The sequence below is a fragment of the Biomphalaria glabrata genome, chromosome 1, assembly GCF_947242115.1.
Source record: "Biomphalaria glabrata chromosome 1, xgBioGlab47.1, whole genome shotgun sequence".
Classification (NCBI taxonomy): domain Eukaryota; kingdom Metazoa; phylum Mollusca; class Gastropoda; family Planorbidae; genus Biomphalaria; species Biomphalaria glabrata.
Genome location: NC_074711.1, coordinates 63,620,110 through 63,634,588, shown reverse-complemented (window position 1 = coordinate 63,634,588; position 14,479 = coordinate 63,620,110). Strand labels below are relative to the sequence as shown.

The following is a 14,479-nucleotide window of genomic DNA, read 5'->3' as shown; positions in this document are numbered from 1 at the left end:
AAAAAAAAACACTAAATGGAATCAAAGAGGTCTAGCTTCTGCTATCAGTCCAAAAACAACAATGTAATGAGCTAAAACCTCCTTCACTGCATAAGAACATGACATCTGTTGTATTCTTTACAACAGTGTTTCTCAAACTGTTTTCCGCGGAACCCTATTGTTCCGCGAGGTACTGGAATAATTAAATGAATTAATCTCTCTCAAAAAAATAATCAAAGTGTTCCGTTACATGGTGCGAAGTGATATGTTAAGGCAAAAGGTTAGGGAAACCCTGGTTTACAGGCATAGGATAGAAAACTTTGTGTGTTTAGAAGAAATACTCATAATAATGACAATCTTCTATTTCCAAGTTGGCGGGAATTTGAGAAAAAGTTGAACACTTGCGATCCTTCCCAAAACAAGGTTTAAATGAAAGAAGACAACATCGACTGTACAATTACTCAAAAGTGTGTGTGTGTTTTACACGACTACTCGCCCTAAAGGGAATAACAAGTTTCGTGCGAAATTCAGAATCGTGTCAACTCCAACTTATTATGATAAAGAAAGAAAACACATAACTACTTTCAAAAGAAAAAAAAAACCTAGACACGAGGTATAAAATAACCCAACTACGACGTCTGGAGGAAAGAAGGAAGTGAAACCCAAGATAAGGGACATAATCTTCACGACATGACAACGGCAGCACCTGATTTAGAAGGTGATAAAACGGTCTGGAAGTTGACATGTCCACAGTGATTGGGCCAACCGATCCAAGTAGGCTGTGGGATGTGTTGGTAGAGATTGTACTGTAAGATTGTGTTGTTAGAGATTGTACTGTAAGATTGTGTTGTAAGATTTCTGCTAGATGGTGATGTTAGATTATGCTCTAAGATGTCACCGTATGATTAAAATGATTATGCTGGAAGATTAAACTAAGATTGAGATGTAGCACAATGTTGTCGTATATGTATTGCCGTGAGATGTTACCATAAGCATATACTGTATGCGTTAACTTAGAACTGCTTGTTTTTAAGAGAGGAAGATTTTAGACAGATAAGACTTTTACAAACATTAGGCATTCTAATGACTTGATAGAGGCGTAGACATCGGGAGCTATTCGGGGATTTCCTTAGTGACGCGACGGTACATTAAAGACGGAATTAGTTTTGAGACAGATTAACGCACAAGAAGACCCATTGCAGTAATGCCTAGGACCTAGGACAAGATGTGTTTTTCTAGATCTGATGACCTAGACTGTGTCCTTCTTGTTTGAATAAATTATCCTTTTTATAAAGAGGCCGGATTTTATTATTCTATTCATTATGTTGATAATGGTTTTAATATTTAGAACTCGTGACTACAAATAACATCATCTTATCACCTTTCTCAACAGAAGTGACAACCTCACAATACAATCCTAGAGAGAGACAGACAGAAAGAGACTGTGAGAAAGAATAGAGGAACAGAGAGAGAGAGATACCGAGAGACTGACAGAGAGAGACAGAGAAAGAGATAAAGAGACTGAGAGAGTTAGACAGAGAGAGAGAGACAGACAGACAGAGAGAGAGAGAGAGAAAACAGCTTGAAAAGAAAGAAAATAGTTTTAAAATTACTCACCTGCGAAACACACACTTTATATTCTGAACTTTTGCCGGTACATCTGGTATTACTCCCACTATACCTGGTAAAAATAAAACATCAACAAAAATTTTGATCTCCTTTATCCACAATATCATAAAACTATTATAGCTTTTGACATTGAAATCAGAGATGGGCGTACAGGTGTATCTGCTCGGATCGAAACACATTACTAGCGCTGCTCTGCATCAATTCTAGGACTCTTTCCTAGTTTGTTAGTCTGTGCAGTTTCTAGTGTAATTATCACGTTCTAAGCGTGGAAAGGAAACACATTATTCACTTTGCTATTTATTTTGTGACTGAATTAGAATTGGTGTCTCCTTCCAGCAGACATTGCTTTATGCGTTACACTCTTTATGTAAGTTCAGTACAAAACTCCCCTCCCCTTCCTTTCAGTTAGATCTTAGTTAAAGTTAAGAGATTACACTTCACTACACTATTTAAGTAGCTTCAGTAATTTAAACAATAAGCCCTGCAATGCCCAGCCTTTTAATCTCTATTTAATCTTCACACTCTATTTTGCTTGCTTTCTTGTGCCTTGGTACTGCCTGCTAACTAATTGTGTTTCCAAATCTGAAGAACTATAGTTTTGCGTTCATGATGTATCTACTACAGTCATCATGCAATAGTTGCATCTTGATCTTTGTTAGTCTATCGTTTATTTTGCGTGCTCGAAAGCAAAACCTTTTTAGTCTATAATTATTACAGAGTTACTGGTGATGTGAAGAAGAATTGAACCAGAGTCTTACTTGTTGCTAGTGCATTGCCGTGTTCTTGTTGATATTCCCTGTCCACATGAGGATGAACAAACTGACCAACTGGTCCATTCTTGCCAAGGTTGTACATAATCAGTGTCCGCCAAAACCAAGAGCATCTGTATTAGAAACTAGAGTCCATCAAATGTGTTAATGCTAAGGGACAACTGATATGAAACATGACAACTTAGAGACTATATAATAATGTATTTATTATTGACATGATATTGACTATATGATATCGTATTAACTTTAGGACATGGTATTGACTATATGGGATAACTGACAGATCGATAGGTCAACGTATAGGCCAATGGTTTCCAAACTTTATTTTGGCCTCATACACCGCTGGCCATATTTTCCAGTCTTCAGTTGACCCCTTACTTAGCTAATTATGCATTTTTTTAAACTTCATCCACTCAAAACTATTTTGTCGTTGATTTCTATGTCGTATATAGGCTGTTCATTGATGAAATTAAAATTGTCTCCAAATAGAATATGATTAAATATGTGTCATATGAATTCACCAAACCAAAAATAAACGCCTATAAATGGGCTGCTAACATTTCAATACTGAGCTTTTATTTACTTAGGTTTTATATTAAAACTTCTCGTTCGATTGTTCTAAATTTGGACATTGAAGGCTTTGTCCCGTCCAATTTTTGGCTTCATTAATTGAAAGCTCGCAAGCAAAGCCTGAGATTATGGAGTTTTCATCACATTTAGCCTTTCACCTTGTAACTTGTAAATGTATAAAACAAGCCTGTTAAAAAGGCTGTCCGATTTCCGATATAATAATATGTTGTTTTAAATTTGGATCTTAATAATCCAGGAACTCAGAAACAGTGTTGAAAAAAAAAAGAAAAAAAATTATTGTTAAACATATGGACAACCATCGTACTTCTGTGCAAGCCATTGAAAAGTTTTCGGCAAAGAGCCGGTATAGAACATAGAACAACGCACTGACTATAGACAACGCCCTAATCTAGAGTGAGCTTGGCTGTAAAATAAGTATTTGACTCGGCCCTCAGCTAACCGACCTTAGTTTGCGGTACAGTTGTAGGCACTGAGTTAGAGTTAGACTTAAGGGTCAGCTCTATAAATCTAGTTTGCAGAATAGGGGTAGGCACTGAGTTGGAGTTAGACTTAGGGTTAGCTCTATAAATTATACAATTTTATTTTGAAAACGTTTTCCTCCACGTCTTGAAATTCTGAACCCTTTTCACTTTATAAGTCTCATTAGCCAGCAGCCAAGTCTTATTAGCCAGTAGCAAAGTCTCATTAGCCAGTAGCAAAGTCTCATTAGCCAGTAGCAAAGTCTCATTAGCCAGCAGCAAAGTCTCATTAGCCAGCAGCAAAGTCTCATTAGCCAGTAGCAAAGTCTCATTAGAAAGCAGCAAAGTCTCATTAGCCAGCAGCAAAGTCTCATTAGCCAGCAGCAAAGTCTCATTAGCCAGCAGCAAAGTCTCATTTGCCAGCAGCAAAATCTCATTAGCCAGCAGCAAAGTCTCATTAAACAGCAGTAAAATCTCATTCGCCATCAGCAAAGTCTCATTAGCCAGCAACAAAGTCTCATTAGCCAGCAGAAAAGTCTCATTAGTCAGCAGCAAAGTCTCATTAGCCAGTAGCAAAGTCTCATTAGCCAGTAGCAAAGTCTCATTAGCCAGTAGCAAAGTCTCATTAGCCAGTAGCAAAGTCTCATTAGCCAGCAGCAAAGTCTCATTAACCAGCAGCAAAATCTCATTAGCCAGCAGCAAAGTCTCATTAGCCAGCAGCAAAGTCTCATTAGCCAGCAGCAAAATCTCATTAGCCAGTAGCAAAGTCTCATTAGCCAGCAACAAAGTCTCATTAGCCAGCAGCACAGGCATTCGTTTAGTTTTGAAGAAAACAAGAAAACTAAAAAACAAAAGAAAACACATTGGGCTGAGGGTCAAACAAGGTCAAATCCTTAATCCTCGGTGTAAGACTCTCAGATCAAAAGTCAGGCATTGAAATTCTCAAATGACCAAAATCTGAATCGCAAAAACAAAAATGTTTTCCCTTGTTTATGGTTCATACTGTTATCCACAGTTTGGATTATATATACTAGTCGACCCACGGCGTAGCATAGGCCGCAATTTTGCAAGGCCGGCCTTGGGCCACTGCAACCTATGCGCCCGCACTGGGTCTCGCACTTTCATAAGACCCTCGCTGATTCTGGGAGTAAATTATTAAATTAAACCATTTTATAACATATAACAGATTTCTCGCGACCTCCTGATTTACCAAGAGCTCCTGGAAATCTCCTGAAATTGAAAAATATGTGAAAAAGTCCTGAAAATCTCCGGAAATTATTAAAATCTTTTAAAACTCATACAAATCTCCTGAAATAGATAGACAAAAATTGTCAGTTTGGAGTGTCATTCAATATGGAAAACGACAATCCTACGCGCGATAAAAAAATCGGCATTATGCAATACCCGTAATTGTGGAATCTGGTGAAAGAAGCTTCTCGCGCCACAAACTAATGAAGAATTACTTGAGGTCAACAATTCTCGAAGATAGATTGAAACATTTGGTAATTCTTGCTATTGAACGTGATATATGTAGGAAACATAATTTTTATGATATACTGTATGACTTCGCTACACGCAAGGCTCGTAAAGTATTCTTTACGTAGTAAAAAATGAATAAAATGCAAAGACGAATTTATTTTCTACTACAAACTCTTAATTTTCACTTATTATCCGCATCCCTACCCAAACTGGGCCTCGCGAAATCCGTTTCGCATTGGGCCCCACAATGGTTAAGTCTGGCCCTGCTATTTAGTTACATGTGAATACTGCTTTCCCCCCCCCCCCCCCTCTTTTTTTTTTCGCCACAAAAGTTACATGGAGTAACTCTAGTCTAACTTGTAGAAATAAAAGAGTGATCTGAACGTCCTTACAAACGTGCAAACAACTTTCTCTATTTCTGTATGACACTTACGTTGTAGAAAGAGTCCAAACAGATTAAAGATTCGACTTTGATGTTTTCAAGTTGATGAAAACAAATTGCTTTAGTCAATATCCCCGAGGTCATTTTATTTTCATTCCCATTTCAAACACTTTTTCATATACTAAATGACAAGAGTCGAGATTTGTTTGGAATATATTTCTAATCTGGCGAGAACCCATCGTGTGACATAGGTGCCCCACGTGACACAATGTACTCAGAATGCAGCCATTAAAGAAGAATACAGAGACTCTGTAGGTGATGAGATGAGTCGTCTACGTCTAAGCTAGATTCTATTCAAGTTGTCACAAACGAACATTGCCAACGCGTTACTCTCAGGTATTCTTATGCAAAAAGATACGTTGCTGAAATGCTCGGGTATGTCAGAGATTAGCACTAGTAGAATGCTGGCATAAGCTGTTGGAATGAGATAATGCACACATCACAGGCATGTAATGTTTCCGCACACATCACAGGAACGTAATGTGCCACATACAATGGACTTCTCAGATACCTGTAGCGATTTTATATTTGTATAATAGTCAGCCGAGGAGGAGAAAATTTTAAACCACGACGAGAAATATTTTTATTTAAAAGTGCGATGACCCAGTTAACCTTTTAAAATGGCCTGAATTTTTCTTCTTTCTGTTCTATTTATCGTGATCGGAATGTAGTATCTCCACCAAAATCAACTTTGCCTTTTGGAATAACGAAAGGATCATGGTGGTTGGCATTTGCCTTTATGCACTTTTTTGTGGCATGTCTTCTGAAGAATGGGAGTTCTTTTCTCCGGTACCACAGTGGATATTTGTATGGTCCCGCCAAACGAAGGCGCTTCAAGTGGGATTTCGGTTTAGCGCAACTTTTATATAGGTGAAAGATTTTTTATTTGAATTTAATAATATAGATGTACTTTTATAATTTCACATCAGAACTGTCGGAAATAAATACTATTTGTGTGTCCTCTATTAGTGCTAAACATATGGTTGTTTGGCTAAAGAAATATCTTGGTGTGAGTTCCCGCTAAATTTGCCTCCTTAGCAAGATGTGAGTACACGTCTGCACGTGCGTTACAGAAGATGATTGACAAATAACTGCCTCGCGCATGTGATTTTATCAAGTCCAGATGCTTACAAGGCATAGTGTATTACAATGACATGTGAGTTATTGCCCTTGCACCATTCTTCTGCACAGAGTGTGGTGTACTAAAAAGACATATGTACTAACTATATCTCATGGTACAAACTACCTGTCTCTAGGATAATGAGACTCAGGTCACGTGAATCCTGAATTGAAGACATGGCGATGGCCTCAAATAAACAAACAAAAGATTATGTCATAAGCTGCAGAGATTAACTAGACCTATACGTGTATAAAAGTTTATTTAGTATGACCAATACTATAACTATTTTTAACACAACGCCACTGCAAGCTGTCAAAATAACAGCAAGTTTACATAGAACGAACTAGACATAAAACTGGACACCATATGTTTACCTGATAGAGCATAAGAACTCGAGTTGTCCAACTGAACAGTCCCCATGGCCTACACCTGCTGAAGGAAACAAATAACAATGTTTAATTCTGCAAGAGGCTGATGAGCTACTGCAAGTGTGCATGTGTGTAAAGGTGCGCAGCTGTGTGTGTGTGGGTGTGTGTGTTAATGTATGTGTGTACGCTTATGTACAGGACAGTTTATGAAGAAATGCTCAGTCAATGGGAGGTAATGTACTGCTTTTAATTCGCTTTCTCTTTCGTCTATAGTCTATAGTCTAGTACTTTAGTACAAAGAACTTTCCAGAAACTAAAATACTTCTTGGCCCTTTCTTTGAATATTCTTTGAAATATTCCATTTTATCGGCCATTGTATTTGTTGACATAATTGGTTAAGATCTCAACCTGAAATTTCACAGGACCATGTATTTGTTGACATAACTGGTCAAGATCTCAACATGAAGCTTCTAGAACATTTTGTTGTGTTATTCTTTGCCAACATACTTGACCGAATACAGTCAAGCGTGACAGTTTGCTATTTCCTGAGAATTTTCTTGTACTTAACAGTCATGCTATCAGAATTAGTACAGACATTCCATACAGAGACGTTCCATACAGAGACGTTCCATAGAGAGACGTCCCATAGAGAGACGTTCCATAGAGAGACGTCCCATAGAGAGACGTTCCATAGAGAGACGTCCCATAGAGAGACGTTCCATAGTGAGATGTTCCATAGATAGACATCCCATAGATAGACATCCCAAAGACATCCCACAGATAGACTTGTTCACCGAGTCGGTTATTCTTCATTACATATTCAAAAGTAAAACTTCACAAAAAGTACTTATTGTACCATAATATTATCGAACATAATTAAGGACCCCTATAATTAGTAGTATGATATTGTAGTACGCAATAAAATTATTAATATGATATTGTAAAAGACAAAATTACGTATAGTACTATGCTATCGTAGATTCATACATTTTTTAAAGCCCCTATAGTGCAGTAAAGGGGTCAAACAATTATGGTATCAAGATGTATAGTGTCATGGTGTTATTGAATTGTACTGTAGCACTTCATCACACGTCATTACTTTGACATATGTCATTTGCTGAATTTCGTTAAAATAATCACGTTTGTGTCCTGTGATATTTCCCAAATATTTTTAACTAGATGCCACTTAAAAAAAAGTTTACTGACTCAAACAAACAGCATTTTTTTTCTTCTTTATATTTATTTATTTCTCTTGGTTACACACACACACGAACACACACACACACACGTACACATACAGAAGCACACACAGATGGTTCTCACTGATACAGACATACGTTCCAAACATTTCCAACCTAAACAATTCTTCAAACCTATGTGTGTGTTGGTGTGAGTGTGTGTGAAAAAACAAGCCAACAAAAATGTTCGGCCTCCCTTCCATTATTTTCACATTCAGACCTGAACCCAACCACACAAAAAATGTCACTAATTGACATGCAGCATGTTTTGGTTACTAAAGGCATGGTAAGGTTGTTGCATGTACAACTGGGGTCCCAGGCACATGGGGGAATGGGGAATGTCGAAGCTTTGCCAGATGTTTCTTAGCATGGTGCTGAGTTTTCAATTTTCAGATCTAGTATGTCGTCACTTCCTTTTGAAGTAACTCTCAGACACATATTGCAGTCGTTGAAATGTAATTGAATCAAGAGTAGCCTCTCTTCAAATTGTTTACTTTTTTTTACCTTTATTTCAAAACTGAATATGACACGAACCTCGAACCTACTTCTCCCTCCCCCTCCCTTACACTTTTCTTCCACAGGGAAAAATTCTATTTCTTTATTTGCTATGAAAGAAACATTGCCTAAGAAAAGCACTGACCTAAGTTCGTTGTTACAGGCTCATTGGTTCTGAAAACGAGGCTTGCATTTCATTCTCTCCAAGGACAAATAAAAATATTAGACCGGCTTAGTTCCGGTAATCTTTACTTATTTATCAATAAAATACTGGCGCATATATATATATATATATATATATATATATATATATATATATATATATATATATATATATATATATATATATATATATTAGGGGTGCACCGGATAGTACTTTTTGATATCCGGCCGGAGCCGGATATAACCGGATAGTAAAATTAGATATTCGGCCGGAGCCGGAGCCGGATACCTACATGACTCAAACAGCTCGTTTTACTGAAGTTTTTGCAAATCTTCTATATAACATACCTATATTCATATTATTTTGTTATTTACTTTCTTACTTTAAACTCTATCACTGATTGATAAATTAAAATGAACAGCATTTTTTTTACAGATATGCTTATCATAAACTAATCTTTGTAACATGAGATGGTGTGTGCGTATGTATTGTAAAGTAGAATGTGGGATAACTCATGCAGAATATATAAACTTATATGTAACTAATGTAAATCTTTCAAAGGTAAAGTTCACTCTTGGTTTTATAGCGTAAATCTTTCTTAAGTACAATCTAATTTGTATAGTGGGTAGATGTTTGTGTTCATGTATTTGACACCATCAACTTGTCATTAGGCTCGTGTTTTAAAGGCCACAAACCGCTTCTGGTTTGTATCTAATACAGATAATGGCTTAGTAAATATCTTAAGTACAGCAAATTTGCAGCCGTATGCTGGCCATTAAATTTTGTACAATGCAAAACATAGCTGCTTCGGTCAAATGACTCATTCAACCAATGGGCAGTTAAACCAAAATATGATTCGGTGGTATTATCAGCTGTCCAAGTGACCGTTGAGAAAGCGATGCTTTTAGCATCAGATAGCATTTCACGAAGCTTTGAGGAAATATTGTAGATATCTGGAATAACACGTTCTGTAAAATATTTGCGACTAGGCACAGTGTATCTTTTCTCCAGTACTTGTAAAAGTCCAATAAATCCAGGCTTCTCAACTACTTGGTAAGGTTCCATGTCAGTTGCAATCATCTTTGCTATGGCCAAGTGAATGCGTTTAGCATTATCACTATTAATATCCCACAATTTAGCTTTGTCTAAGACCTCTTTAATCCCTGGTTGCTGCTTGTGTGTGAGGCTTGACGAATCACTGGAGCTCGTAGACGTACTGGCACAGGCAGTGATATTACTTGATGCTGATTTCAATGCAGTCATTTCGTTGAATAAGTCTGGGTGTTTCGAGCGTAGATGACTAATCATAGTGGTGGTTGAGAAGTCTTTAGGTTTGCATGGTTTACCACGTGACATTACTATTTTACAAGCATTGCAAACTGCTTTAGAGTTGTCCATTGTTTTGACATTAAAGTAATGCCATATAAGTGATGACTTTTTATCAGCCATTATTGTTAATATTTAATTTACTAAATGCCCTTGCAAGCCACTTTTATACCCGTGGCTTGTGTAACAAAATACTTGTAGGGATGTGTCCTGTAGTTCAGCGCCCTAATTGACACTTCTCTTCAAGTAAACAAACTTAGTGTCATCATCTAGTGACCTCTAGACAGTGTCAATATGTCTTAACAATTTGGTTTGTGGTCCAGACCCTTGATTGACAACCTATCTCATAATAAACAAACTCATACCAGATTAACCTTATAGAGATTTTGCTTGTAGTCCCGCCCCTAATAAAAATTCTACTCCAAGTAAACAAACTCAGTTCCCTCATAAGATGTGACCTCTAGAAAGTGTCAATACGTTGACATGTGGCTTAATGTGGTCAGGTGCCTATCCGTGAACTCAATGTTATGGACTAAACAAACAAAAGGAGGTGGGGGTGCTCATCTCTACCTCTGGAGATATACTCGCACATCTAGACAGATTATCAGCGTGACGTAGTTAAGGAATATTACGTGTTTACAAGACCACTCAAAGGTCAAGACAAGCTTTTAAAATGTGCCAGACATCGCTGCTACGTATGTAATACGAATTTATAATGTAAAGTCTAGTCCACCCCCCCCCCCAATAACAAACCTAGTTCCCTCGTGTGACCTCTAGAGAGTGCTTACGTCCATCGTATCTGACTTGGGGTCACCTGTCAATCAATGAACTCAATGTGATGGGCTAAACAAATAAAAGGGGGAGGGAGTTGTTCATCTAGAAATATACCTGGTTACCTTAGAGGTGTGGCTCTTGTAGTCCAGCCCCCCCCCCTAATAAAGATTAACTACTAAGTAAACAAACTCAGTTCCCTCGAAAGGTGTGACCACTAGAGAGTGTCAATACGCTGACATTAAACCTACGTCCATCGTATTTAACTTGTGGTTACCCACCCATAAAAAACTCAATGTGATGGACTAAACAAATAAAAGGGGGTGGGAGTTGTTCATTTCTACCTCTGGAGATATACCCGCACAGCTAGACAGACGTCTGGTCAGCATGACGTAGTCAAGAAATGTAGCATTTTAACATGTTAACTAACTTACTCAAAGGTCAAGACAAATTGAAAAAAGTGCCAGCCATTGCTGCTCTGTATGTAAAGCGCATTTATGATAAAAAGTTTCATCTTTATTTATATTAAGTTATTAACACGCCTTGTCTTTATAATAAACGATGTTTGGTGCATATTCATAATGGCTCTATTTTTAAGCACATTATTTTGTTTTCATATAAACATTAATACATTCTATAACAGACAGTAATGGAACTAGGTCCACTTTATGCATATTAAATTATGTACTTTTTACTATCCGGTTTACTATCCGGTAGTGATATCCGACCGGAGCCGAATAGCACCGGATAGTAAAAAATGCCGGATATTCGGCAGAAGCCGGAGCCGGAGGGACTATCCGGTGCACCCCTAATATATATATATATATATATATATATATATATATATAGAGAGAGAGAGAGAGAGAGAGATGGTTGGATGGATGGATGGATGGATGAATGGATGGATGGATAGATAGATAGATAGATAGATAGATAGATAGATAGATAGATAGATAGATAGATAGATAATATAACAATGTAAGCTACTTCGCTTATATTATGTTTACAAAACGTCTTGCCCTCTGGATGTACAACTATGTGATGCTGTTACCATGTGGTGGAATGGAAAGATGATGAATGGCTGCATCGCTTTGGAGGCGATAACTGTCTCCACTCATTGTTTCCACTCACTGTTTCCACTCATTGTTTCCACTCATTGTTTCCACTCACTGTTTCCACTCATTGTTTCCTCTCACTGTTTCCTCTCACTGTCTCCACTCACTGTTTCCTCTCACTGTTTCCTCTCACTGTCTCCACTCATTGTTTCCTCTCACTGTTTCCTCTCACTGTCTCCACTCATTGTCTCCACTCATTGTTTTCACTCACTGTTTCCTCTCACTATCTCCACTAACTGTTTCCTCTCACTTTCTCCTCTCACTGTTTCCTCTCACTGTTTCCACTCACTGTTTCCTCTAACTGTCTCCACTCATTGTCTCCACTCACTGTCTCCACTCATTGTTTCCACTCACTGTTTCCTCTCACTGTCTCCACTCATTGTTTCCACTCACTGTTTCCTCTCACTGTCTCCACTCACTGTTTCCTCTAACTGTTTCCTCTCACTGTCTCTTTACTCATTGTTTCCACTCACTTTTTCCTCTCACTGTCTCCACTCACTGTTTCCTCTCACTGTTTCCTCTCACTGTCTCCACTCATTGTTTCCACTCACTGTTTCCTCTCACTGTCTCCACTCATTGTTTCCACTCACTGTTTCCTCTCACTGTCTCCACTCACTGTTTCCTCTCACTGTCTCCTCTCACTGTTTCCTCTCACTGTTTCCACTCACTGTTTCCTCTCACTGTCTCCACTCACTGTCTCCTCTCACTGTCTCCACTCATTGTTTCCACTCACTCTTTCCTCTCACTGTCTCCACTCATTGTTTCCTCTCACTGTCTCTACTCATTGAACGGCTGAGACGTGTGTATTAATGTAATAGAATTATTATATCCAGAACCCCACTTCCCCCTTCCCACGCCCGTTCTCTCACCATATTCCAGGTAACATCCTGACTAGTCTTAAAGATATCACTGCATAAACACCTTCATGTTTTTTGGTTTCTATATATAGCGTAAGAATCAACACTGGAATGTGTTACCCATAACTCTTAAAAAAATCAACTATAATGTTGTGTTCTAGGTAAGAAAAATAAAGAAAGTTAATTGAAAATAAACTTTCTCCAGATCAAAGACAATGTCTTCTGTTCCAGGTGGTTTATAGATTTCTTTTCCAAATGGTAAGAGCTCAGATTAAAATTCTGAGACAGGCCCAGCTCAGATGTACATGGCATTGTATGAATAGTTAGAGGCCTGCACCGGAAGGAATCTGATTTTGTTTACGGAAGTTCACGAAGGCAGGATCCAACCTTCACCTTTAGATAATATTAATATTTTATTTCTTTGATCTCCAGTTGGCTTGGGTGACCCTTGAGAAAGTTAGGATTTGGTTCGGGTATAACTTTTTTTTCTAAGCAAGATTATTTATAGGGGGCATTAGCGGGTAAATTCTTTTTTAACAGTAACAAATGTAGGTAGAGGGAGATAAGGTGGAGAGAGAAAAGGTGAGTCAGTCAGTGTGACAGAGAACATTAAATCTCACGCAGTAGAACTACTCTACCATAAAAGCATTATACTGCCTAATAAATTAATCAAAATGGGTCTAATCAATTTTTCATTGTATTGTTTTACATATGTAAATATATCACCTGAAGTTCTTCAGCCTGACTTGCAAAAAGAAACTCGTTTTGTTGTAATTTCAATTATTAAAATTTGAAAATATAAATATGTTTAATTAAAGTAAAGTATGAATTGTCACATCATTCAATGTAACCTCTTGTAAAGTATGAATCGTCACGTTATACTAATGACAGTTCTAACACTAAATAATACCTTTGTTATCATGAAAGAAATGTATTTTACAATGGTGCATTACAAATAAGAAATTATTACACTGGTGATAGATGTTAACGCAAAGAGTACTGTCAGTCTCAGTCAAACATTACAAGTGGAATTGAAAACAGAATTCTCTGGTAGAGTTATAAAATATCTTGCAAATTACAAATATGGATTAAAATTCACTAATATGTACAGCATTTTCCATAATCCTTTTCTCTGTGTGTGTCTGTCATATATATATATAAAGAGAGAGACAGAGACAGACAGACAGACAGACAGACAGGGACGAGACGAGAGAAAGACGAAGGAGATACAGAGAAAGGAGAAAGAAGGATTTTATGTACTATATAAATATCACAGGCCGCGACGTGACCTAATGACTTCTAACTCAGGTAGCTTGTTTCCAATAAGTGACGCAGTACACGAGTTTCAGAAACAGGGGCGGAGCTCCAGGCCATGTTTCCAATACATCGATATAGATCTATCTAAATATCTGTGAGGTGTAAGTATTGGCCCATTTAACAGATACACGCACGTATATAAGCACTCACTCACACACACAACAAAATCCACAGCAAGAAGGAAATACATTAGGCCCAATGACGTAAGAAAATAGCCCCGCCCAAATGACGTCACTGCTCGCCTCAAGGTCTGCGTGGTGAACTTTCTCAAATGACGGAACAATTCCAGCAGCTTTCTGTCTGACTACACATTCCTGCTAGAATAATATATATTGAACTGTTGCCCAGTTCACCTTTCAAC

At 37.7% G+C, this 14,479-nt stretch overlaps 1 protein-coding gene across 4 annotated transcripts in view; it reads right to left on the bottom strand.

Annotated features, from left to right (window-relative positions):
* LOC106074765 (uncharacterized) overlaps positions 1–14,479 on the bottom strand; it is a 113,469-nt gene that overhangs the window by 54,104 nt on the left and 44,886 nt on the right. For 3 of the 4 annotated variants that reach the window (XM_056007415.1, XM_056007420.1, XM_056007423.1), the window contains exons 3-5: positions 6,843–6,900; positions 2,367–2,491; positions 1,597–1,660 (exon numbers count right to left, since the gene is read on the bottom strand). In XM_056007415.1, coding sequence (XP_055863390.1) covers positions 1,597–1,660; positions 2,367–2,491; positions 6,843–6,900 — 247 coding nt within the window. The remainder of the gene's footprint in view (positions 1–1,596; positions 1,661–2,366; positions 2,492–6,842; positions 6,901–14,479) is intronic. The other variant, XM_056007428.1, reaches the window with a different exon arrangement.